The sequence below is a fragment of the Phyllostomus hastatus genome, unplaced genomic scaffold (genome assembly GCF_019186645.2).
Source record: "Phyllostomus hastatus isolate PE091 unplaced genomic scaffold, TTU_PhHast_1.1 phas_contig_196, whole genome shotgun sequence".
Classification (NCBI taxonomy): Eukaryota; Metazoa; Chordata; class Mammalia; order Chiroptera; family Phyllostomidae; genus Phyllostomus; species Phyllostomus hastatus.
Genome location: NW_025333709.1, coordinates 803,595 through 828,974, shown reverse-complemented (window position 1 = coordinate 828,974; position 25,380 = coordinate 803,595). Strand labels below are relative to the sequence as shown.

At 66.9% G+C, this 25,380-nt stretch overlaps 2 protein-coding genes across 2 annotated transcripts; one reads left to right on the top strand and one right to left on the bottom strand.

Moving 5' to 3' along the window:
• Positions 1-3,575: 3,575 nt before the first annotated feature.
• Positions 3,576-5,517, bottom strand: CUNH4orf48 (chromosome unknown C4orf48 homolog). The gene is made up of 4 exons (XM_045834265.1): positions 5,388-5,517; positions 5,074-5,234; positions 4,818-4,906; positions 3,576-3,701 (listed from the first exon to the last, which is right to left on the bottom strand). The coding sequence occupies exons 2-4, from the start codon at positions 5,207-5,209 to the stop codon at positions 3,636-3,638; spliced, it is 291 nt and encodes a 96-aa protein (XP_045690221.1). The 5' UTR covers positions 5,210-5,234; positions 5,388-5,517; the 3' UTR covers positions 3,576-3,635.
• Positions 5,518-13,634: 8,117 nt separating this feature from the next.
• Positions 13,635-25,345, top strand: NELFA (negative elongation factor complex member A). The gene is made up of 11 exons (XM_045834264.1): positions 13,635-14,689; positions 18,925-19,096; positions 19,672-19,833; positions 20,733-20,822; positions 22,126-22,256; positions 22,358-22,427; positions 22,595-22,683; positions 23,124-23,235; positions 23,905-24,188; positions 24,368-24,467; positions 24,574-25,345. The coding sequence occupies exons 1-11, from the start codon at positions 14,480-14,482 to the stop codon at positions 24,756-24,758; spliced, it is 1,605 nt and encodes a 534-aa protein (XP_045690220.1). The 5' UTR covers positions 13,635-14,479; the 3' UTR covers positions 24,759-25,345.
• Positions 25,346-25,380: the final 35 nt, after the last annotated feature.

Below are 25,380 nucleotides of genomic sequence, written 5' to 3'. Positions count from 1 at the left end.
GGCCGGGAAGTCACTCCCACACTGTGTTTTTGAGATGCCAGACTTGTCCAGGCCCCGGCCGTGACCTTGCAGGAGGTTAGGAGCGGAATCCCGGCAACTGGGGGATCCGCTCTGGACCCATCCACGTGCTGCCTGAGCACCGGTGCCGGGACCAACGCGGGGGCACCGGCTGGGGTGGGGTTCGCCCTACAGCAGCCCGAGCTTGGCCTGGTGGACGGCAGGACACGTCCCAGCCCAGCCAACAGCAGCAAGGCGCCCAGGCAGGAAGAAGCAGCACTGGGGAGGGGCGCTGCTGGGCGGGGCAGGCCAGGGGCTCCAGAGGGAAGGGAGGCGGGGAGGCGGGGCTGCTCCGGCTGGCTCCGAGCGCCAGGTCTGGAACTCGGGGAGCACGCCCTCACGCTTGGTGACTGGTGAGGGGGCCTGGGCTTCCACTCGGGGACCTCGGTTCTGCAGCTGCACAGCCCCCACCTCCAGGGGGCTGGACCTCCCCGTCAGCCCCACACCATGTCCCTGGCGGCCCCTGGGGGCCAGAACGCCCAGTGCCCCAGCTCCTGGTGCGGGGGCGGGGGGGGCGGGGCAGAGAAAGTCGGGATGAGACTGGGGAGGCAGCCAGACTCGGCTCAGAAGGGTCAGATGCCTGGAAGGTCTCAGAGACTTCAAGGTGCTTGAAATGGGTGCTTGGAACCTGTGCGGGGGCAGCAGGGCGGCCCCAGGCCGCTCCTCTGCACCTCAGAGACACGGGGGCACCCCCCACCCACCCCAGGGAGGCTGTGTGCTCAGCCCACACCGGGAGTCTGTTTTGCAGACAAAAAAGCAAGGCCAGGCAGGTCAGGGCTGGCGGGCTCTCCCAGGGCCCACCTGTCCACGAAACCCGACCCACCCCAGGACTGCACCTGGTGCCCCCTCCCCGCACCCAGCACCTTCGTCAGAGCTCCGTGGGCTCCCGCCCGAGGGGCTGTGACAGCAGCAGCCAGCCCCCACCAGGTTCCCAGGCAGACCCACAGGCAGACCCCCGCCTGGGCAGAGGGACGGCGCCTCCAGCTGGAAGCCAGAGGGACAGGTGGGGCCTGGGGAGTGGGACGGGGCAGGACGGCGGAGGTGGGTGCTGGCAGCGTGGGAGGAGGTGAACCCCAAGGCCTCGGTGGAGCAGGAGGAACCAGGAGGTGGGCAGCAGGCCCAGGGTGCACTGGACGGGGGGTGGGGGGGGTCCCAGGGTGGGCAGAGGAAGGGGACAGGGAGGACTGGGTCCCCCAGCTGCGGGCCGGACTCCTGGGCACGGGCTGGCCAGCCTGGAGGGCTCCCCGGGAAGGGAGCCTGGACAGCTGCCGGCCGTGGGCAGCTGGAGGCCGGAGCACCAACGTGCGGGTGCCCCCGTGAGAGAGGGGAGCGCCGCGGCGGTGCAGGGCGGGCGAGGGATGAAGGGGAGGCAGGTCCTCGAGGGGTGTGGCCGCTGACAGAACCCCCCGGCTCCGGCTCCGAAGGGTGACCCGCCACTCTGGTTTCCGGGAAGCCCCCTGGCTGAACGCATGTGACAGGGAGAGGACCTGGGACGCAGGACAGCGCGGCCCCGGAGCAGAGGAGTGGAGGGTGGGCAGTGGGCGGGGGAGGCCCAGCTGGCTGGGGGCAGGGGACACGGGGGGGGGGACGACGTGGCGTCTGGAGAGGGGAAGGACGAGAGCAAGGCGGGGTGCGGGACACGGGAAAGGCTCCCCACAGGGTGCGGCTGCAGCCCGCACCTGTGTCCACGCACAGGACAGAGCCCGGGTGCCCTCGGCCTGGGCCACCTGCCAGGCCCGAGGCCTCGCAAGGCGCCAGGGCGGACCGTCCGCATCTGCCCCCCAGCGGAGCCGCCCCCCATGCGGGCCCCACCCACCCCAGCCCTGTTTGGCGACGACCACAGGCAGGGGTCTGGTGGGGCCTTGCTCCACCTCGGCAGCAGGGGTCACACAGCAGGGGTCGAGCCCAGCCCTCGCCCCCCCCCTCGCCCGCCTCCCGGCCGCCCCACCCCCGCCGGGCTCCCTCACCCCCTGCGCACCCACCTCCCCTGTCCCCTCAGGCCGCAGGGATCCCGGCCAGCACCAGCCCCCCCTTCTCTCTCCAGCCCTCCCCCCGACACACGCAGCTCGGACCCCTCCGTGCCCCCTTCTCCCGAGTCCATCCCCACCAACCGGCCAGCCCCGCTGGCCCTCCTTTCAAACGCCGCGGCTTCTCCGGCTGCTGCCCCTCCCAGCCTGACCCTGACCCCCACTGCGTCTCCCTCAGGGCCCATTCTGTCCCTGCCACCCCGGGGTCCATCCTGTACCAGCGTCCTTGCTCGCTCAGCTCCCCGAGATGGCCGAGGGGCCCTCCGTCAGGGCGCCACGACTCCCCCCCCACCGTGCCCGCAGCCGTGGGGCCAAGCGCTGCACAGACCCCGCACGGCCGCCTCCTGGCCCCACTTCTTCCCAACGGGCAGCTCCGGACAGGCTCTCCGGGACGGGCACCCTCCACTGTCCCCACCTCCTCTGTCGGCAGAACCCCCCACCCTACCGCCCCCCCCAAGCCAGGGCTCACAGCGCTCACCCTGAAAGCTCTGCGGTCTCACCTAGCGAGTGCTCCCGGGCCTGTGTCAGTGTTTGCTGAGCCCCACGGCCCGGCCCACCGCACAGCTGCGGGGTGGGCGTCCCTCCCACTAGGAATGGCTGGGACCGAGGGTCAGGTGTGAGCGCCCCGCCCCAGCACCTGCCTCAGCTGCCCCTTGGCCCCTCTCCGGGGCCCCAGGAAAGGAGTGTCCGGGCCCGGCCGCCACAGTGTGCGAGCTCCCTCAGGGCCACCACACTAGGCCTGCCCTGGCCTCAGTGCCTGGCCTGCTGCGGCCTCCACAGGTCATGGCCACCTGGCTAGACCGCCGCCTGCACTGCATGTGGTAGAACCCTGCTTCCTGCACACAGGTGCCGACTCCTGGCAGCTGGCGCGTCCAGCCACAAAAGCACTGGGGACAGAGCAGCCAAGGGGCTGGGCGGCCAGTGGAGGTGGGCGCGGCAGGCAAGTCCCGAGGGGCCTGGAGGGCACCTGAGTAGACACGGAGCATGCCGCGGCCGCAGAAGGGACCCAGCAGGCGGGTGCAGGCTGTGGGGAAGGTCCCAGCCCTCCTCTGGGGAGGAGCCCTCCCTCCCCTGGCAACTGGGGCCCCCCGGCCACAGCCGGCTCCACCGGGGGGGGGGGCCACCGGCTGGGCCCCCGAGGACAGCTGACCCCACCGCAGTGCAGAAGGGCTGGGCAGCTGCTGCGGGGACCAGGTCACCTGCTGTGCTCCCCGCCCTGGAGACAAGGCAGGCAGGTGGGCAGGAGAGCAGGGACCCCGGAGGCATACCGGCCGCAGGGCAGCGCCCACGGGGCCAGGCCCCGGCCCTCGAGTGGGGCCCGAGTCCGCACTTGGAACCGGCGCGGCGGGGGGTGGGGAGCCGCACAGGCGCCCAGGGGGCCTCGCCCTCATGAACAGCTGGGGACATCAAGGCCTGGGGAGGGGCCCCGCGGGGGACCCTGGGGACGCCGCAGGCGGGCCTGGTGGCCAGAGGAGGGAGAGGACACAGTCGTGCGGAGCCGGGTCTTTATTGACAGGGACAGCGCCGGGACAGCGCCGGCGGGCGGGGTCCTCAGCGGCCGGCGGGCCAGCAGGCACACAGGGCACGGCGCTCGGCCTGCAGCAGGAGGGCCTCCGTCTGCGAAGAACAGGGTCGCTCAGGGCCCGCCCCGCCCGGCAGCCTCCTGCACCCCAAACCCACCTGCAGAGCCCCTCCTGACCCCGCCTCCAGCCCACTTGCTGCAGGGACCCCCCGCCCCGCCCGGCCCGGGTCCCCCACGCTCCTGTCTCCCGCAGGTCCTGCCTCCGCACCGGTCCTGCCGAGCACCCTGGACACTCTAGTCCCCGCACCTGGATTACTGTTCCGGCTTCTCCAACCCTTCCAGCCCCTCCCCACCCTCTGAGGCCCCCGTCATCAAGGGTGGGCAGGGCTGCTCCCCTCAGGGGCCCAGCGCTGGACCCGAACTCGGCCCTCAGACCTTGGGGCACAGCAGGCCTGCATCTGGGCGCCCTGGACCTGGCCAGAAAAGGGGGCCAGGCTGGGGCCGCCCCTCCCTTCTGCCTGTGGGACCTCTCCCCACCCAGAAGCAGTAAAGGCTCTTCAGCTGAGCCCTGGCCGGGTGGCCCAGTGCGTTCGAGTGTCTTCCTGATGCACCAAGGTTGCAGGTCTGGTCCCCGGTCAGAGCACACACAGGAACCACCCAGTGAGTGCATCCGCAACTGGAACCACAAGTCGATCTCTCTCTTTCTCCCCCAAAATCAATAAACTTAAAAAAAGACTCTCTGGCTGAGGCACAGTGAGAGCTTTGGGGGGCTCACTGTTCACTCCCTACTTGGGGGTCGCCCCCTGGTGCCCTGAGGCACCCTATGCCCGCACCCATCGCTCCCAGACCACCCTGCCCAAGCCCACCTACCGTGCCCAGTACTCCTGCCACAAGTGACCCCCCCCCAGAGGGGTTTCCTCTCTGCCCCGTGGGGAAGCTGGACCGGGACGGGTATTCTCCTTTAGGGTCTGGCCTTGGCGGGGGGAGCCAGGGAAAGGTGCCCAGTGAGGCCTCCGGGGGGCTGCTGGACAGCCCGCACCCCCTACACTGGGGCTGCAACCCGTGTGCTGGGCGCCTGAGGAGGTGCTCCCGCCCAGGTGAGACCAGCGTCCAGAATACCCGGGGTAATCGGGGCCAGAAGAGGGCGCTGCGCCAGCAGCAGGGCGGGGAGACTGGGGGACGCAGACCCGCGGTCCCTGCCGGCCCCTCACCCGCGTGTCCAGGCTGTACGCCGTCTTCCTCAGATCCTGCAGGGCGCGCTGCATAAACTCGAACGCGTGACAGTCCACGCACGGGCGGCCTGCAGGAACTCGGGTCAGCGCGGGGGCGCCCCAGCCCCGCCCCCACCCTCCACCCTCCACCCCCCACCCCCCACCGGTGGGGCGGCCCGGGCGCCGGGACTGCCAGGGAACAAAGGCGAGGCGCGGCGCGGGGCGGGGTGGGGCGGGGCCCTCGCGCGGCACCTACTCTGCGCAGGGATGGAGCTCCCGGTGGCGGGCTCAGCGCGGGCCGGGGCTCCCAGCAGCGTCACGTTCAGCAGCAGCAGCAGCAGCAGCAGCGGCAGCCACGGCCTCGGGGGTCTGCGCAGCGACGGCGGGGCCATGGCCAAGTGGAGGGAGCCGGCCGCCCTGCAGCGAGCGCTGGTGGGTAGGCGCGCCCGCCCTCCACCCCCACCCCGCGACCCATCACCCCGTGAACACTAACCCATAACCCCTGCTCGTACACCCCACCGCGCCCCACGGCCCAGCGCCGCCCCTTCGCGACCCCAACCCCGCCCTTACCGCGGCTCGGAGACCCGCGAAAGCAGCGCCGGCGGCTCGGGAAGACTCTCCGCGTTCCGCGCGCACCGCGCATGCGCTCCCACTGGACCCTGAGCGGTTCCCTTCCGACGTCGTCGTCATGGAAACTCGGAGACTGCGCGAACCGCGGTTTAAAGGGACCCTCGCGCCCAACCCTTGTCCCGAGCACCGTCCGGCCCGCGGGATGAAGGAGGGCAGCCTGGAGGAGGCGGCGTCTGGGTGGACCCTTCAGAGCCATTGCCGGAGGGAGCCAAGCTGAGGACTCGGGGAGCCGCGGCTGGGGCGTTGCGGGAGCTGGGGAGACCCTGGGGCGGATCCCGAGGTAGGAGCTCGGCGCACGCGAAGGGCCGGGGGACCGTGAACGCAAAGGTGCGCCTCTGCGCCCGCACCCCGGGCAGGTGCGTCCAGTTGGCTTGATTACCCCCGGAGGTCCGGTCCAGCAGCGACCCAGGCCCGTGGGCAGGGCGGGCCCACCTTCTCCGGCCCTCCTTGCGTCCTGCCTCACCCCCGACCCCTTCCGTCCACCTTCCCGACGCGTATTTGCTCCTCTCCTCCCGCCCCCTCCCCGCACCCTCGCGGTTCCCCCTACTGTGTGACCTCAGAGCGGTCGCCAGGCCTCTCTGCGCCCTTTTCTCCCCTGTGAACGCGCACGGGCGCTGAGAGCCGCTGGTGGCCTCCGCGGGCACCCGATGCGCGCGTGTCTCAGGTCCGTTTCCGGGGAGACAGGTGGCTCTGAGAACCGGGGAGCCCCTTGGCGCCCACTGGCCTCTGCACAGCCCAGCAAGGGCGCAGAAGCCGCGACCCCAGGGAAGGCGCCCCGGCCCACGTCCTGCTGCGCCAGGTGGGGCAGCTCCCGGCCGCCACGGCCACCCGCGGGCCTCCAGTCGGTTGTCGCCCAGGCACGGGATGGGGACGCACGTGCGTCTGTGACTCAAGGCAAGGGCTGGCCTCGTGGCATCCACTCTGCTCCTGCTCGTGGGGCGCTCACGGGGCCGAGAACCCCGTCCCGGGCTCTGGGGACAGGGTCTGGCTGCAGCCCCGCCTGGTGGGTCCTGTGCCGGAGGGCGCCACACGCGCAGCCGTGCCCACGGACCCCACAGCTCGGCTCCGCCCAAATCGCAGGGCACGTCTCCGGCTCGCCCCACCCCCAGCACGTCTCCTCGCGGTTGCTCCTCCCTTTTGTCTCCAGAGCCCACTCCTGTCCCTGCGCTGCCCCCACCCGCCCATAGCGCCCACGGACCAGTCCCCGCCCCCCCCACCGCGGCCGTCGCTGCCCCCTAGGCCCACTCCCCCCCCCCCCAGCCTTGCCCCGTGCGGGCGGGCGCTGCTGGGCAGCCCTTTGCCCCGCACCCCTCGTGTCCCCTCCCCGGGTCCTGCACTTGGGCTCCTCCTCCGCTGCGCCCCATACTTGGTGGCCGCGGCCGTGAAGACCAGGCAGTGGCTCCAGGCCCCGCGAACACGCGTCCCTGCCTGGAGAGCGGGCTGCTCAGAGCCCGGAGAGCGGAGCTGACCTGACTCCAGCCCCGGTCTGTGCCCCCTCCTCCCCGCGAGACAGCTCCGCCGCTTTGTCCACGGCCTCGGGCCTGGCCATCCAGGCAGGGGCTCTGGCCGCCCCACAGCAGCCCCAGACCCAGGCCGCTGCCCCCCTCCCTCTGCCCTCACTGGGCTCCTCCTGCCCGCCCCCCCCCCAGGCCATAAGACAACCAGGACTTTTTCTTGTAGCTCGTTTTTAAAACTGTCACATACATACATGCGCTTAAAATGTACCATGCAGTGCACACGCAGCGTGGGCAGCTGTCCCCGCCGTCACCTCCGGGGCTCTCCCGTCTCCCCACACTGATGCTCCGTCCCCGATAAACCCCCCGCCCGCCCCAGCCCTCCGCCCCGCTCCCCCGTTTCTGCAGACCTGACCCCTCCGGCGTCTGGCGAGCTCCGTCACCCGTGTGCGTCTCTGTGCCTGGCCGACCTCACCTGCCAGAGCCCTGCAGGCCCCCCGCGTGGCGGCCACAGCAGGACCCCTCCTCCTGAAGGCTGAGTGCCGTCCACTGTGCGGACAGACGCGTCTGCTTGTCCACCCGCCCGTAGATGGGCACTTGGGTCGTGTCCACGGCTCCCACCGAGGGGCCACGCCCCTCACCAAACACGCCGACTCTTCGCTGTGCCCGGAGTTCCGGGGGCCGCTCTGCCCCGGGCGGCTGGCAGCTCTGGGGACGCTGGTGTGGCTGCAGCTGGGGAGCGTGCCCCTGCGTCTCCTGGGGGGCCTGCCCTCTGTCGCTGGTGAGGCAGCGGGAGGGGCGCCCTGGTCTGGGTGGCGTCCCTCAGAGGCCAGGCCCTGGGGGGGCGCGGGGTCTGCTGGACAGATGACAGATGTGTGGACGCAGGACAGCAGGGACCCAGTGAGCAGACAGGGGTGCCAGCCCAGGGGGCGGGGCACAGAGAAGGGCCGCCAGGGGGACTGACTGGGTCACAGACAGTGCGTCGAGGCTGCAGACCCGGGGGACCCAGGCCCAGAGCTGGGGGACCTGGAGGGGGAGTGTGGGCATTAGGTGTACCAGGAAGCTCGGGGTAGTGAACCCTCCACAGCCCCCCCAGGGCCACCACGCAGGGGCCGAGGTGGGTTTGGGGGCACCTGAGCCTGGAAGAGGCCCACGGGCCGCCTTGCCTGGGCTCTGCCTGGACCATCTCAGCAACCCCCTCCTCCTCCCAGAGGCTCCTCACCCGCAGCCCCCTCCCGCCCAGCCCTTCCTCACCCTGCCCTTGCCTTCCCGGAAGGGGCCTGAGGTGGGGAGGGCGAGCCCGTGGGTGACACCCATGGACACAGGGTGGGAGGGTGGCAGCAGCAGAGATGGCCTCGAGTGTGGGGGCCTGGGGCTGGGCTCCGGGGCAGAGTCGGAGTTCGGCTGCCATCAGGCCTGGCAGACGGGGCTGGGTGGGCCGGTGAGCAGAGAAGCCGGCTGGGGCCCGGTCCCCGAGGCAGGGGGGCCGGGGTGAGCCTGCCCCTCCGTTCCCCTGGAAGGGCCCCGGCTGGGGGTCGGATTTCCCGCTTCTGTGCACTGACGACAACTTTCGCTGGGTGTCAGATGCTGCGGAGCCTACAGCGCCCTGGAGATGTCCACTCCTCTCTGTGTTTCTGAGCCTCCTTCCAGAATGCAGCTGCCTTGCCTGGGCCTTTAAGTGTCACCGGGCGAGCTCAGAGCAGTCTTTAGGCCGGTGCAGCCCCACCTCTGAGGCCACACTTCCTGAGAGGATGCCTGGTCGGGCCCCGGGCGCCCCGAGGGCTCCTGCCGCTCCTCCCAGCGCGGGCAGTCTGCAGGCGCCCACCAGCACTGCGACGGCGAGTGGGGGACACACCGCGGGATCCAAGTCGGGGTGCGCCAGCCCCGCCCAGCCTCCTCCTCGAAGTCCTGAGCCTGGACACCCTCCCGGGGCGGGCTGGGCTCCAGGGGGGCACCTGGAGGACCGCCGCACAGCACCGCCTGGCGCCTGCTCCTGCCTCTGTCCCGGGCTGCGGATGGCTCACGTGGGAGACATGGCAGGCGGCAACAAGCCACTCGCAGCAGAGCAGAGCGACTGCAGTGGCCCACCCAGAGTGAGCGAGTCTTAAATTAGCACATGCGACAAAGTAGCAAAGGGTAACCAAAAGAGACACCAATGGTCGAAACAGACACACCGATGATTTTTATTCAGTGCTAATGGGCAGAACGTCACAGTTAATAGACAAAAGCTGTCATCACCCTGGAAAAAAACGGAAACCGGCACAACTACACGCTGCCGCCTGTGTGGCTCCGCGCCCTCGTGCGGCACGGACGCGTCGGCCCCGAAGCAGGGAAGAGGCGTGGTGTGCAGACACTCGCAGAAAAAGACTGGCACCACTGTGCTGCAGTCGGGTGGACGATTTCAAGGCAAGAATAACGGAAACTGAAGACCCCACCGTCGCTGTCGGGGACGCCCACACTCCTCCGTCAGGACGGACAGACCCAGCAGGCAGGAGGTCAGCAAGGACGTGGTCGAACTCAGCAGCCCCGCCAGCCAACCCCACGGAACCGGCACCTGCAGACCACGTCGTCCACCGGCAGCACATGACGCATTCTTCCCACGCTCCCACGGAACCTTCACCGAGACAGACCCCACTCTGGGCCATAAAGCAGCCGTAACACACTGAACGTAATCGAAACACACAGTTCCCGGAGCAGAGTGGAATTCATGCAGGGTTCAGCAACAGAGAGGCAGCCGGGGAATCCCGAAATACCTGGAGATTAAACAACACATTAAATAGCACGGGGCTGAAAGAAGAAACCTCAAGAGAAATTTTAAAGTATTTCGAACTACATGGAAATGAATCGTCAGAATCCGTGCAACACGGCAGAAGCCATGTTTGGGTGGGGTTTGCAGCGTTTAATGCATCTGTTAGGAAAGATCAGTAATCAATCTAAGCTTCTTCTACTCAGAACAAGAGAAAAACAGGAACAAACTAAACTCAAAGTAGGCAGAAGAAAAACAATGAAAATTAGAGCAGAAATTAATCCAGCTGGAAAGAGGAGATCAATAGAGAAAAACCAGTGAGACCGAAAACGGATTCTTCGCAAAGGTCAATACAACCAATGGGTCTCCAGCCAGCTCACCAGGCGCACGGGGAGAGGGCGCTCCGCGCGAACACGGGGTCGTCACCCTGTTCCGGTCGTCACCCTGTTGGGGTCGTCACCCTGTTCACCTCGAGCTTGAACAGAACGCCAGCCTCAAGGACGGCCTCGGCTGGGAACGAGGGGGCGCTCCGAGGCCGGAGGAGACGCGGGGCGCGGAGAGGGCGCCGGGGGCGCCCCATGGCGGCCCCCCCACTGCGGTTTAGCCGCGGTTTCCGGTTGCCCACGTTCTCGTGAAGGCGGTGCACTCACCGGGCGTGCAGAGACGAACGCACGGCTGCGTGTCGGTCACACCTCCGTGGGGAGAAAGGAGAGAGGACGCAGACGTCAGAAATGGAAGGCGGGTGCGCGCTCCCGCGGCGCGCGCGCGCTAGGGGTGGAGCGCACCACGCACACGGCGGAAGCGTGGCGTATTGTTGTCCGTGTTGTAATTCACGCTTCTGACGCGAGTTCCGGTGTGTGAACTGGTCGTCATGCGGATAGAGAGCGTGCAGCCGCGGCTGGTGTGGCTCCGAGGGCCGGCTGCCGCCCGTGGGGCCGCGGGTGTCCGATTCCCTCCCGGTCGGGGGGAGGGCCCCAGTGGGGGGCGCTCCAGAGGCACCCACGCACTGATGTTTCACTCCCTTTCTCCCCCCTCCCCCCTCTAAAAATAACAAATAAAATCTCTAAAAAGGAGAGTTCAGTTGTAAACAAACTACTGTGGCTGTTAAAAGGAGAAATAGAAGATGGGCATCACTACAGACCCCACGGACCTTAAGAAAAGATCAAAGGTACACGGTACACGACTTCTGTGTCCACGGATTTTCTGGGAACTGACAAACACTTCTAAAATATAGTAGACATGCAGAGGGCTTAAAACAGCCAAGGCCACTTCAGTGGGTTGTCACGCCCTGCATCCAGCAGCGTGGTGTTGGCTTGAAGGCAGGTGGTCCAAACAGCCGGGGCGGCCCCCCCACGCGGAAGGGGTCTGTAACCGCAGCTCCAAGGGCCTCCACCTGGGGAAGAAGAGTCCTTCCAATGGACAGCCAGGGGACACTCAGACACCCGTATTCAAAGCAGAAACTCGGACCTCCTCACACCGCAACCTAATGGGTGTGGTGAGGCGTCCTGTTTAATTTTAATCTTCGGGTGACTGGCCTTTGCCTCTCAGATTTCGGGTCTCCTCAGTGCTTACCCTTGGCCCATCTGTGTTCTGACTCAACAGGCATTCGTGTGTCTGTCTAAACACCCCCCCTCTGGACTCTTCAGTGCCGCGACACCTCCTCCCTGTGATCTGTCTTCCCCCTGTTAAGCCTGTGGCTGAGTCGAATTCTTCCCGGTGCCTGGAACTGAGCCCGAGGACGAGACACCGAGGACTCCAACCCACTGGGGACCATGCCGTTTGCAGAAAGCCGAGAGCAGGGTGCAGGGGGCCCAAGTGTCTGGCTGTCCCACGTTCCAGGCTCCGGGGACCGGAGCCGCTGTGGGCGTCCACCCCGGCGTGCGCCCGCGAAGGCAGACCCGCCCGAGCCGACCGCCGGTTCCGCGCAGCTGTGACCTGGCGTGTGGAGTTGCCTCCCACGCCGCTGTTTTCCCAGGGACTGCGCTGCCATGGACCCCGACGTGTGACCGTGTGTGAGACTATTTCCCGCCCTCAAACAACTCTATTTCTTTCTCCTCTGTTCTCTGTACTGAGTTGACTGGGGTGACACTGGTTCATACCATCACGTGTGTTCCGGGAGCACAGTCACACGGCACATCGGCCGTGTTCTGTGTCTACCACCCCCGGGCACGTCTCCTCCCACCCCACGTCCCCCCGGCCCCCATCCTGCCCCCCACCCCCTCCCCCCTGGGCACTGCCATGCTGCTGCCCGCGTCTGCGAGCACCAACCTGGGCTGTGACGGCTGAAACCCCTTCTGGCCCCAGCACCACGCGCAGACCGCAGAGCTGCACCACGCTGTGGGGGACGTGGGACGGCTTCCCTCCCTGCCGGCGCCGGCCGGCATCTCTGACCCCGGGAAACTGCTGTGCCTCTGCTGTGCGTGTGCTGTTCGCGACGCAGCGACCGCGGACACGGCACGCTTTCACGCCTGACGTGTGTCGTTGGCCTTTCCTCTGTCACTGTGTGAGGTCTGGCCTGGCAGTAAACACCCACAGTGCCTGCTGGTCCTCCCAGCGGTGCTGAGTTCAAGTGCAAGGCCGCGACGGCCTGGCCAGTGGAGCTGGGGCGCGCCAGGCGGCAGTGTGCTCCCCGCAGGTCCTGCCTCGCCCTGTCCGCCGTGGGCTCCTGAAAATGACCCCAAGTCCACTGGAGGCTAACTGGTAGGAACGAGAGTTATGTTCCAACCTGTAGATGCCAGTCCAGAGTCCTGGGGGGCCAGTCCTCCCGGACAGCTCGGAGTGATGGACAGGGTTGAGTAGGAGCTACCGAGTTGGGCGGTGGGGCTGCACGACGGACTCCGTAAGGTCAACCAGAGCCTGTAGTTTTTCGGAATAGTAGGGAGTAAGATGTTTCCAATCAAGGTCAGGCGTGGTAAATGGCTGGTAATAAACCACGGTTCGACCGGGTTGCTCCGTGCCATCCGGGCCCACGTGCGGTGCAGCCTGAGTCTCCCCGAGCAGTAGTCGCAGCCCCCAATGGCTGCACAATCGAGTGGCAACCGGAGAGGCCCGGGGAGCACCGGGTTCTGAAGGAGGCGGGGCATCTAAGGCTGGAGAGGGTTTCCTTGCTCCGAGAGCGTACGGGGGTGGAAGGGTCACCGGGACTTCTTCCTCCTCCGGGTCCCCCTTGAAAACAGGAGGTCCGCGTGCCTGGGCTACGAGCACTCGGGCGGGAGTCGTGCTTCGAGAGCCCCGGGTGCAGCGTGGCCGGCCCACCTTTCGTGGCCCCCCCTCCCCCGCGACGCCAGATGCCGTGACTGAATGCTTCACACAGCGCTGCAGCCACGCTGCGTGTCCCGCGCCAACTCCTGCCAGCGGCCGCGGTGAACAAACTGCTCGGGGTGACCTGGCCTGCCTGTGGCTACGAGATGGACCGCCCGGGCGATGCCTGGATTCAGGGTGCCTTCAGGGGGCCAGCCTACCCCCAAAGTCGGCCACTCGGATGAACAGAAAGTCTCTAACGGACCCGCACCCATGCCGGGGTCCTGGCCCCTGAACCGATCACAATTCTGTAACGCGCAGGCCAGCACTGCGGAAGAACCCCCTCCCCCATGACGAATCCTCCCGATCGGCGCCGACAGACAAGGGAAGGGCCTCTCGGGTCGCCCGTCTGGCCTCTCCTCTCGCGAGGGACTCGGGTCTGCCTTGGCTGAGGCTGCCCGGGCAGAATTCGGGTTCAACTCCCCGCCGTGATGCTGTAGGACAGACTGAGGAACCGCAGGTTAGGACTCACTCACGCTCCGCAGGCTTCCGCCCGTGGAGCAACAGACACAATCATCCACGCACACGCAGAGTTTATCACGTTGCCCCCCACCGCCCCGCCCCGAGCGGGGGAGCCCTACCTGGGCCTTCCGGCCTGAGAGCTGGCCAGTCTCTCCTCCCACCGCAAGGGTGGGCCTCGTCTCGGGCCCTGGTCCTCGGGGCACTTACCGGGCAGGCGCCTTCCCAGATCCCACCAGTCCGCACCCCGCCAGCCCGGGTCAAAGAGCGGTCGGGGGGCGAGCCAGCGGAGCCCGGGACGTCCGGGACCCGAAATCACCGGGGCGCGCGCCTCCTTTTCACCGCCGGGCCCCACCGGCTGCCCCACGGCCGCCTTCACCGGAGGCAACGGCCTGCTCGCGTGAGTCGTCTCCCGGTCAGGGAACCAAAATGTTGCAGAAAAGACGACTCAGACGGCCTCGGAGTTTGCGAAGGGGAGTTTATTCGCGCACGGGGGCCCAGAGGGGGCGGTCTCCAAATCCCGGGCCCCGAGCTCCGGCTGGGGCTCGCTCCCGGTCCCGCTGCACGGGCGGCAGCGGGAGAGGGGCGGAGCGCGGTCCAGGCGGGAGGCGGCGTACAGAAGCAGAACGCGGGGGCTAGCGCGCCCCCTGGAGGCGACTGCCAGTAGGAACGGCTGCCGCTCAGTTGCGTCCGGTCACCAAGGGGAGAAAACGGGGCCGCCCCTGGCTCTCGTGGACGCACGTGCCCCTTAGGGCCCTTCTGACCTTGAAACGCTCTCCAGTGGCGGCGCCGCCGCCGGCGCCCCGACCGCGCCGAGACCTACGCCCGCCGGCGCGCGCTCGAGCCGAACGGCTCCACGGCCCCCTCCTGACGTCACGTTCCGCAGCGTCCCTAGAGCCGGCCGTGGCCGCCGCCATGTTACGTTACGGCTCCTAGCCGAGGCCCCGCCCCGCCGCAACGTCCCTGCTGACGCCCAAGCGGGCGCCGCCATGTTGGGGGTCCTCGCGGCGGGCGCGTAGGTGTCTTCATAAGATGCCGGCTCGGCGGCGGCGCTCGGCTTTTTCCCCCTCAAGATGGCGTCCATGCGGGAGAGCGACACGGGCCTGTGGCTGCACAACAAGCTGGGGGCCACGGACGAGCTCTGGGCGCCGCCCAGCATCGCGTCCCTGCTCACGCCCGCGGTCATCGACAACATCCGCCTCTGCTTCCACGGCCTCTCGTCGGCCGTGAAGCTCAAGCTGCTGCTCGGGACGCTGCACCTCCCGCGCCGCACGGTGGACGAGGTAAGGCGGGCGGCGGTGCGCGGCGCGGGGCCGGCCTCCCGTAACCGGGCCCAGACCCGGAGCCCCCCGCAGCCCCTCGGCCCCCACCGGGCCCCCTTCTCGGGGAGGGGAGGCGGCGCCCGTCAGCTGTGGGCGTGGGGCTACAGGCGGCGAGGATAGACGCGGGCACCTGCTCGCACCGGGCTCGCTGGGGCGAGCTGAGGTTCCGGCGTGGGGAGCGGGGCGGGCCGGGCCGTGCGGGGCCCCAGGCTCCGCGGGACTTCCCAGCGGCCGCGCCGCGCACCGGCGCAGGTGCAGGCCCCGCGCCCCGCCGGCCCTCTCCGCACGCCCGCGTCCTGCTCCAGGGTTGGGGGCGTCGGTGCGTTTCCCCGGCGGTGCGTTCTGCTGTTTTCGGGCGAAGTGAACGGTCGTTCGTCAGAGTGTTGGGGCCACTGTCGGTGGAGCGTCCCCAGCTACGCCGCGGCCGCGACCACGGAGTCGTCGTTCACAGCTGTTTGTGTTGTGGAGTGTGACGTCCGCAGCGGCGCCAGCGAGGCCCTGGGACCCGCTCGCCGGAAGGCGGCCGCTCTGCCTGCGGGTCCCGGCCTTCCCGCCCCTCCCCCCTCCCCAACGCGCCCTTCGGTGTGATCTTATCGGCGGCGCGGGCGGTCCTCCGCTGCACAGCGGGTCCCGGTGGTGTCGTGGCCTGAGCACTGTGCGCGCGCGGCTGCGCGCATCGTGGGCGTGCGTGTGTGTGCATCGCGCGTGCGTGCGGCGTGGGTGCTCGGCTTTCTCGCGGCCGACGCCTGGACGGTCGTGCCCGCCCCCGAGTACGCCGCCGCGTCCTCGCGGGCGGACACCGGGGCCGGCCAGCCGCTGCTGCTGGGAGTCCCGCTGTGGCCAGCAGCGCGGCGCTCGGCTCGGCCGTCTGTGGCGGTGGTAGGGGGCTGATGGCTTTGCGCCGGGTTGTTTTTCCAGGTGGTTTATCCGATTAGGCTCCTCCCCCCAGCTCGCCCGTCGGCGTTCAGCGGGCTCTGTTTGTTTTCCAGAGGACCTGCCCCGTTTCTCACGGGGTGGGGCCGATCTGCACCGTTCTGTGGGTTTCGGCGCGCCGCGGACCGACCGGGTGTGTGGGTGTGTTCTGAAATGCTCACCGCGGCGTCTCCCTCACACTCTCTCCACGCGCAGTTACAGAAATTGGGGGGCGGGGTGGAGTTTAAGATTTATTAACTGCAGGCGCCAGGTGCCTGCTTCCCATGTCATCCCAGCATCCCTTCGTGTGTTCATTCACCGTTGGAGGATCTTTTTTTGTGAATTGGCTGTTCGGGTCTTTTTGTTTCTGGTGGTTGTTGTTGAATTGTCTATTCGGACCTTTTGTTTCTGGTGGTTGTTGATTGTTCGGGTCTTTTGTTTCTGGTTGTTGTTGAATTGATTGTTCGGATCTTTTGTTTCTGGTTGTTGAATTGGCTGTTGGGGTCTTTTGTTTCTGGTGGTTGTTGTTGAACTGTCTGTTCGGGTCTTTTGTTTCTGGTTGTTGTTGAACTGTCTGTTCGGGTCTTTTGTTTCTGGTTGTTGAACTGTCTGTTCGGGTCTTTTGTTTCTGGTGGTTGTTGAATTGTCTATTCGGACCTTTTGTTTCTGGTGGTTGTTGAATTGATTGTTCGGATCTTTTGTTTCTGGTTGTTGAATTGGCTGTTGGGGTCTTTTGTTTCTGGTGGTTGTTGAATTGTCTGTTCGGGTCTTTTGTTTCTGGTTGTTGTTGAATTGTCTATTCGGACCTTTTGTTTCTGGTGGTTGTTGATTGTTCGGGTCTTTTGTTTCTGGTTGTTGTTGAATTGATTGTTCGGATCTTTTGTTTCTGGTTGTTGAATTGTCTGTTCGGGGTCTTTTGTTTCTGGTGGTTGTTGAATAGACTGTTCAGATCTTTTGTTTCTGGTTGTTGAATAGACTGTTCGGATCTTTTGTTTCTGGTGGTTGTTGTTGAACTGTCTATTTGGACCTTTTGTTTCTGGTGGTTGTTGATTGTTCGGGTCTTTTGTTTCTGGTTGAATTGGCTTTTGATTTCTGGTGGTTGTTGAATTGTCTGTTCGGGTCTTTTGTTTCTGGTTGTTGAATTGTCTGTTCGGACCTTTTGTTTCTGGTTGTTGAATTGGCTGTTGGGGTCTTTTGTTTCTGGTGGTTGTTGAATTGTCTGTTCGGACCTTTTGTTTCTGGTGGTTGTTGATTGTTCGGGTCTTTTGTTTCTGGTGGTTGTTGAATTGTCTGTTCGGGTCTTTTGTTTCTGGTGGTTGTTGATTGTTGGGGTCTTTTGTTTCTGATTGTTGTTGAATTGTCTGCTCGGATCTTTTGCTTTTCTGGTTGTTGTTGTCATCGTCGTTGTCGCTCGGTAGGGGGTGTGTAAAAATTGAGGCTGGGTAGCTGTGCTGTCTCAGTTGCATGTGTTACAGGTGCCGTGCAGCGCGGCTGCTTTGGGGTAGGGGGGCCTCACACCCTCGCTCCCACCTGGAGTGAGTGGCTGACCGTGTGGAGCTGGGGTCTGGTCCTGTCCGTACAGATGTCTCGGCAGCCTGGCACCGTTCATTTACTGAGGCCACTGTCTCCATGCTCCCGAGGGGACTGCTGATCTGCACTGTCACCGGGGCCAGGGGGTCTATCTGGGCTCCACCCTGCTGTCCAGGGGCAGATCGGGCACCGGGAGCCCACTGGGTCCTGGCGCTGCTACCCCATGCCTCAGCGCAGGCCGCTGAGAGGCACGCCCCCCACCTCCTCCAGAAGGAGCCCCGGCCCTCGTCCCGGCTTATGTGCGCACCTACCCACGTGCAGCCAGGGGTGCTCCTCCAGGCCGAGCTGGATTTATGGTTCATTCTGGGGGGAAATCACTTCAGTGTTGAGTCTGATGAGTCGTGGATGCGGGCATCTCTCTCTACTTAGATCTTCTCTAACGTGTGTTATAAAGTTGCACGGTTTTCTCCGCAGAGGTCCTCCACCTTCTGCCAGGCAAGTGTCTGGACACTTCACATTTTCTCGTGCTGTTACAGACACACTAGAGTTTTCTTTTCTTTCCTTTTTAAAAATATGTTATTTATTTTTAGGGAGGGAGAAAGGAGAGAAACATCAATGTGTGGATGCCTCTCGCTCGCCCCCTACTGGGGGCCTGGCCCGCAACCCAGGCCTGTGTCCCGACTGGGAATCGAACTGGTGACCCTTTGGTTCACAGGCCGGTGCTCAGTCCACCAAGCCACACCAGCCAGGGCGAGAACTTTTTATTTATTTATTTTTTGGGATGAGTCTGTGAACAGCATCTGTGCTGAAGTGTTACTAATAGTAATTATTTTGCTGCAGAATCTTTATTTTTCTGTGTGCTCTCTGTCCCTGTTTCTCTTCTGCGCGCACACACACCCCTGCCCCACCCCCACGTGGCGTCTGGTTTCTGATCACACGGGAAGAACTTTCAGTGTTTGGTTCCCTGCTGTTCTCTGTTCCCTGGCCAGGGAGGGTCTCTTGTACTTCTAGGTTTTTCAAGAGTTATTTTAATCGTGAATGAGCTTCCGTAGCTCTGTTGAAATGTAACTCAAGTACCATATGCTTCACCCACTTAATACCCTCCTCGTCAATTGTAGAACATCTTCATCAACTCGGAAATAAACCCTGTGCCAATCAGCAGGCTCCCCCACACCTCCTGGGCCTGTGGACTTGGCTGTTCCAGAAGTTTCCTTCTAAATGCAGTTGGGTGGCTTGTGGCCTTGGGTGGCCGGCTGCCTTCCCTCTGCAGAGCGTTTTCCGCTCACCCACTGAGCCCCACCGGCCAGGGCAGACAGCCGCAGTCTTGAAAAATAAATAAATGGCCCTGGCTGGCGTAGCTCAGTGGATGGAGCGCGGGCTGTGAACCAAAGCATCGCAGGTTCAATTCCCAGTCAGGGCACAGGCCTGGGTTGCAGGCCAGGTCCCTGGTGGGGGGCCACGTGAGAGGCAACCACACACTGATGTTTCTCTCTCTTTCCCCCTCCCTTCCCCCTCTCAAATAAATAAATAAATCTTTTTTTTTAAAAGATAGGGGTTGCTACTTTCTTCCTAAAAAATAAATAGGTAAACTAAATAAGTGAAAACAAAGGCGCTCGGCCGCGCCGGCTGCGGGGCTCCTTTCCGCACTGCCCGGCGGGGCTGCGGTGGGGCAGCGGCGCCCCTTGGAGGAGGGGCCACTGGCCCCTGGGTGGGGCGGGCCCCCCCAGGACGCGTCTCTCTCTCCCTCCGGGCAGATGAAGGGTGCCCTGACCGAGATCATCCAGCTGGCCACCCTGGACTCGGACCCCTGGGTGCTCATGGTCGCCGACATCCTCAAGTCCTTTCCAGACACGGGCTCACTTAACCTTGACCTCGAGGAGCAGAATCCCAACGTTCAAGATATTTTAGGAGAACTTAGAGAAAAGGGTACGTGTGTGGGTTTGTGCGGGGGGGGGGATGGCTTCCAAAGAAAAGTCGTCTTTTCTAAAAAGAATCTGGCTTTCGGGGTGCCGCGCTGGGGACTAGCCGATTTTAGGGCATTGTGGAAGGGTAGAAGGGTTTTAGAACCACAGCGCGCCCGCGCGCCCCCACCCCTGCGCCTGTCTGTCCACGCACCTCTCGTGTCCCTGCGCACTCTCCCCAATCAGCCGTGCGCCGCCCCCCCCCGCCAGCCTGTCCAGCGCGGCTCCGAGGCCCGGACCACCGCGCACGCGCAGACAGCTCCAGCAGCTCCGTCCTTCCGGGCGGGAACCGAAAACCGCTTAGGAAACGCAAACGTCCGAGGGCGCCTGCGCAGGCGCAGCGCACGGCTGCTCCCGGGCCCCGCCCGGCTTGGGGGGGATGGGGGCCGGCAGCCCCCGGCTGCGGAGGCCGCGTCGCCGGGAGCCGGGCCGTGGGTCCCCGCCCCGTGGGTGTAGCGGGCCCGTGGGTGTAGCGGGCCCGCCGCGCGCCGGGGGAGGGGGACGCGCCCCCTGACCGCGTGCCGCTTCTCGAACGGACAGTGACCGAGTGCGAGGCGTCCGCCATGCTGCCGCTGGAGTGCCGGTACCTGAACAAGAGCGCCCTGACCACCCTGGCCGGCCCCCTGACCCCGCCGGTGAAGCACTTCCAGCTGAAGAGGAAGCCCAAGAGCGCCACGCTGAGGGCCGAGCTGCTGCAGAAGTGTGAGTGCGGCCGGCCGGCCGGGCCTGCCCTGCCCGGTCCGGGCCTTCGGCCTCGGGCCGCGTCCGGGTTCGCGGGGCCCGAGCTGTGCGTCGACGACAAGGAAGGCCCTACGCGAAGTTTTGGGTTTTTTTTTTCTCGAAACGTTACTGCTGTGCTGAACTGCGTTCTAAAAGTCTGTTTTACAAGCTCCAGAGTTTTCTGGGTGAAGTGTCTGTGATCTCTGTTATAGAACTGAACGGGTACCGACCGAGTCACCCTGGCCGAGAGCCGGGCCCGCGGAGGCCGGCCCTGCCCCCGAGCTCCGCCCGCGCCTGGGTCCCGGGCCGGCCGCAGAGACACCGGGCCGCTGCTCAGCGTCCTCTCGGACCGCGGCGTCGGCCCGAGTGTGGGGGGCTGCCAGGGAAGGCAGGGGGAGACCCCCACGGCCAGACTGCAGTGAGCCCGCCGTGTGCGGCCACGGGGCGGGCATTAGTGACGGAGAACGGCCTGTGTCCATGGGATCTGTGTGAACCCAGCCGGGTCCCGGGGCCAGAGCAGCTCCGGCTCCCCAGAGCTGGCGGGGCGCAGGCGGCGGGGGGCAGGGCTCTGGCCCTCCCCGAGTCCTTTCTCGAGCTCCCGCACCCGTGTGGGTGGACGCCAGGGCTGCCCATGCCCACTGGGCCTCACACGGGGCCGTCAGAGCGCCGGGACCCCGGGCCGCGCCGCCCACGGCTCCACTCCGTGCGCAGAACACGCGGCCGGGGCGTCCGAGCTCACCGCAGGCCCGCTGGGAGGGCAGACGCTGCGTCTGCAGGGACACACCTCTCTTCGGGCCGGATGCTCGGGGGCCGGACTCACGGGCAGCAGGGGCGTGGAGCCCTTTTGGGGTGCGCTGACACGCACCGCCTTCTCCTTGCAGCCACCGAGACCGCCCAGCAGCTGAAGAGGAGCGCGGGCGTGCCCTTCCACGCCAAGGGCCGGGGGCTGCTCCGCAAGATGGACACCACAAGTAAGGCCGCCTGCCCCTCCCCGGATCGCCCCCGGAGCCGCAGGGCTTCTGGGCTGCCGGGCGGGCGTGGGGCCCGGAGCTCCCTGCACCTGTCCGTCCCGCGGGTCCAGCCCGGACGTGGAGCGGCTTTTCCCTGGGGGTCAAGGGGGAGCCTCCAGAGCCGCCGGCGAGCAGAGCTGCTGCGGGCAGAGCACGGGGCTGGCCCCGGAGGGCGCACGGCCCCCAGGGGCTGAGGGGGCGCGGTGGCACCTCAGCCCTCGTCAGCGGTTCGTCCCAGAACGTGCGGCAAGCGCAGAGTCCGAGGGCCGGGTGGCGCCGCGTCGTCCTCTGTGGCGGGATTCCTGCAGGTCCCAGCGCGTGCAGGGAGGCCCGGGCGGGGGCTGGGACGTGTCTCTCTCGTCACACGGGGCGAGCACAGGGTCTGACAACCTCTGAGGCCGACGGGCCCGCAGTGCTGCTCCCTCGTGGCAGGGCTGTGCCCCCCCCCCCCCCCCCCCCCCGCTGCTGCTGCCCTCCGCCGCCACTCCATGCTGGCGGGAGCGGAGGGCAGTGCCTGGGAGCCAGTGGTCCCCCTCGTCCTCCTAGGCCCGCTCCTCCCTCGGGGTCAGGGGCACAGAGCCCTGAGCGCACGGCCCAAGCAGTTCAGAAGACGGGGTGCCCTGCAGCTTCCCTCCGGGTGGCCCGGGCAAGAGCCCAGACAGGAGGGCGGCCGTACTCCTGCTTCCTGTCGCCATGGTGCCCCCCGCCCCGAGGCCAGGGCCCAGCACCCAGCCGGAAGACGGGGCACCCTGCTGGGAGCCACAGGCCAGCAAGACGCGGGAGCCCAGGGGAGGCCTCGGGCCACGCTCTGCTCCGGTCACCTGCTGTCTGCCACCTGCGGGCCCCCGGTCGGGACCTGTGGGCTGGGACCTGGTGTCTGGGGGCCAGCTGGCTCGCCCCGTGCGAGGGGTGGGCCCCGGCCCCGGCCCCGTCGGCTGTGCCGCGAGCACCGGGGCGGGTGGCTCCTGGGCTGTGTTTTTGTTCAGTGTGTTTTGGCAAGAATGTCTCAGATTGACGGTGATGTCTTTGCCTGCCAAGGCCTTGTTTTGGGTGGGCCGGCCCTCACTCCCCGAGGACGGGCGCAGGGGACCCGGGGTGTCCCCTCCAGGAGGTGTGGCCAGTCTGTGGGGTCGGGAGGAGGGGGGGGTGCGCCTCTTCCCGCAGAGGGGCCTCCGCCCCAGGAGGGGAGCGAGGACGCACGAGGCGGGAGGCCGGCCGTCTGCTGGCCGTGGCCGCTGACGGGCGCCGTCCTGCCCCGCCCCAGCCCCGCTCAAGGGCATCCCGAAGCAGGCGCCCTTCCGGAGCCCCGCCGCGCCCAGCGTCTTCAGCCCCGCCGGGAACCGGACCCCCGTCCCGCCCTCGAGGACGCCGCTGCGCAAGGAGAGGGGCGTGAAGGTGGGCACAGCCCCTTGGCCATCCGCGGGGGGCCCCCCCCAATAGTGCTGCGGGCCTCGTGCCGTAGTGACGGGGGGGCTGCTGTTTGTCTATCTTGGCAGCTGCTGGACATCTCTGAGCTGGACATGGTCGGTGCCGGCCGAGAGGCGAAGAGGAGGAGGAAGACGCTGGGTGGGTGCCGGGCTCCCGGCAGGGTCTGCGGGGCGGTGCCCCCCGGAGCCGTCCTCTGCGCCCGGCGCCAGGGCAGGGGAGGGCAGGCTCGGGCAGCGTCGAGGGACGGGCGTGCTGAGCCCGCCCGACGGGGGCCGCCAGGGGCGCTGACCAGGCTCTGCCAGCAGATACGGAGGTGGTGGAGAAGCCAGCCAAGGAGGAGACGGTCATTGAGAACGCCACGCCTGACTACGCGGCCGGCCTGGTGTCCACGCAGGTAGGGCCTCGGTGCAGCCTGGCTCCTCCCTCTGCTCCCGGTTCTCAGCCGCCAGAAGGCGTCGCAGAGAACGCGCATGTGCGTGCGTGTAGCATGCACGAACACGAGGGGCAGCCGGCCGGGGCCCCCCGCCGGGGCGAGAGGGTGAGGGGGACCGCGGCGCGGCCCTGACGCCCACTGCAAGCAGCTCGCAGCCGGGGCCGTCTCCCTGGCGTGCGCGCAGTGGGAAGAGCCCGGCGGTGCTCCCTCCTCCCCTCGACCGGACAGGAGCCGTGCTCCGCTCGGGCAGGCCCGGGGTGGGGGGCCGTGCCGGGCGGAGGCCTTGTGGCCAGGAGCAGCCCGGGGTAGGGGGCGCCGAGGCCCGTGTCCGCAGTGCTGCCCGCTCAGCCCCCGTGGGGGGCGGCGCCGGGACCCAGGCCTCTCCCTGCACCGTCCTCCAGAAACTCGGGGCTCTGAACAGCGAGCCGGCGCTGCCCTCCACGAGCTACCTGCCCGCCACCCCCAGCGTGGTCCCAGCCTCGTCCTACATCCCCAGCTCTGAGGCCCCGGCAGGTGAGCGGGCAGCAGGGCAGCACGGCGTGCTGGCCTTCCTTCCCGAGGGGCCCCCGCCCGCTGCTCCCTCGGGTGTCGGGGAGGGTCCCGTGTGGTCCTCCGGCCCTGCTGGTGCTGGCTGGGGGCACGGGCCGAGAAACAAGCCCCGTTTTCCCGGCTCCGCCTTTCCCAGGGCAGCAGGCAGCGGCCCCGTGTCCAGCCCAATAGCACTGACTCCAGCTTTGGTGTGGGAAGGGGCCCAAGGTGACAGCACCTGGGGGCTCAGGAGTGCCCCCCGCGGCCCTGGAATCAGGGAAGGAGGTGTCAGAAGGACTGGCCTGGGCTGGACCAGCAGGTCCTGCCCTGCGGTGTCCATTTGGTGGGGTCAGCTTTTTCTGCCAGGAGTTGGGCCCCAAAGTGGGCAGACCCTGGACATCGCGTCTGCCCCCCTGGAAAGGCCAGAGACCTGGGGCTCCCGGGTGGGGCTCTGGGCCGGGGGGCCTTCTGAGGGCCCAGGGCCTCGAGGAGCTGAGGTCTCGGGACAGACGGCTGCGACAGCTGCTGGTGCTTGGGCTGGGGGGTGGCGCAGAGCCCGCCCCCTCGGGCCAGGCGAGGTGGGGCCTGGCACAGAGCCCCATGGGGAGGGACGTCCGGGTCCTGCCCGCCGAGCCGGCCCTGCTCTGCTTCCAGCCCCGCCTTCCCGGGAAGCCAGCCTGCAGGCCAGCCGGCCCCCCGACGAGCCCAGCGCCCCAGCCCCCGGCCTGCCGGCTCAGTTCAAGCAGCGCGCACCTATGTACAACAGCGGCTTGAGCCCGGCCACGCCCACACCTGCGCCTGCTGCACCTGCCTCGCCCCTGACGCCCACCACACCCCCCGCCGCCACGCCTGCTGCCCAGGCTCCGCCAGTGGCCATGGTGGCCCCACAGGCCCAGCCCCCTGCCCAGCCGCAACCCAAGAAGAACCTGTCCCTCACGGTAGGTGTGCCCTGGGAGGCCGCAGGCCACCAGGCAGGTGCTGTGGCCTCGCCCCTCTGCCCCTACAGCCTGGGTTCCCAGGGGTCCCTGCCTGGGCCTTGCAAGAGGGGGATGCTGGTGGGCGGGGGGGGGGGGGCCAGCAGCCCCCCCCCGGCCCTCACCCCTGCCCGCATCTGCAGAGGGAGCAGATGTTTGCCGCGCAGGAGATGTTCAAGACGGCCAACAAGGTTACGCGGCCCGAGAAGGCCCTCATCCTGGGCTTCATGGCGGGCTCCCGAGGTGGGTCCACGGGGCTGGCCGGCGCGGGGCGGGGGGCTGGGGCCCGGTGGGGTGGGGGGCCGGGCGGCGTGGCCACGACCCCCGCCCAGAGCCCGCCGCTCCGCAGAGAACCCGTGCCAGGAGCAGGGCGACGTGATCCAGATCAAGCTCAGCGAGCACACGGAGGACCTGCCCAAGGCAGACGGCCAGGGCAGCACCACCATGCTGGTGGACACCGTGTTCGAGATGAACTACGCCACGGGCCAGTGGACGCGCTTCAAGAAGTACAAGCCCATGGCCAACGTGTCCTAGGGGCCGCCGCCCGCCACCGCGGGCCGGGCGCAGGCTCCGGGGGTGGGGTCCCGCGGCGCCCCCCAGGGCCCACTCAGGCTTCAGGTTCCGTCCTCGGGGGTGTCCTGGACTGGTTTTTAGATTTTAACATGGGTTACTTTTTGTGTGATCTGAGACGCTTTTTTGGATTCAATACTACATTTTTGAATGTTAAAGTTAACCAAAAAAGTTAAACTTCCTAATTTTAGTGACAGTTTTGCCTGTTGGACTTTTACCTTTTTTATTTTTCTTAAATTCCACTGGCCGTGGGGAGGGGCTTCCCCGCCCCCGAGGCCGAGGGGACCAAACACGCCGGGTGGGCGGAGAACGGCGTGGGGGCGCCACCCGGGGCTCAGCCCCGCTCCCCACCGCGCGTTGCCGTTTGCCTCCTGGACGGCCGTGAGCACTGGCGCCCATGAGCACTGGCGCCCGGGCCTCCGCCGCAGAGGGCCAGCTCGGCCTCGGGGGCGGGGCGGCGGCGGCGGCACCCCCCTCCTGACCACCTCGCCTTCAATGGGGATTTGGAACCAACCTATTTTTAAAATTAAAAAGACGGTTTTCCAAAACCAGAACTGCACTCACTGTGTCCAGCCCTCGGCACCGC

What these genes read in the sequence shown, in the direction of transcription:
- CUNH4orf48 (XM_045834265.1), bottom strand. Translation starts at nt 5,209, where the DNA reads ATGGCCCCGCCGTCGCTGCGCAGACCCCCGAGGCCGTGGCTGCCGCTG. An exon ending in GAGCTCCATCCCTGCGCAGA is followed by an intron (nt 4,907 to 5,073) that starts GTAGGTGCCGCG and finishes GAGTTCCTGCAG; the next exon opens with GCCGCCCGTGCGTGGACTGT. An exon ending in CGTACAGCCTGGACACGCGG is followed by an intron (nt 3,702 to 4,817) that starts GTGAGGGGCCGG and finishes TGTTCTTCGCAG; the next exon opens with ACGGAGGCCCTCCTGCTGCA.
- NELFA (XM_045834264.1), top strand. Translation starts at nt 14,480, where the DNA reads ATGGCGTCCATGCGGGAGAGCGACACGGGCCTGTGGCTGCACAACAAG. An exon ending in CGCGCCGCACGGTGGACGAG is followed by an intron (nt 14,690 to 18,924) that starts GTAAGGCGGGCG and finishes CCCTCCGGGCAG; the next exon opens with ATGAAGGGTGCCCTGACCGA. An exon ending in CAGCTCTGAGGCCCCGGCAG is followed by an intron (nt 23,236 to 23,904) that starts GTGAGCGGGCAG and finishes CTCTGCTTCCAG; the next exon opens with CCCCGCCTTCCCGGGAAGCC.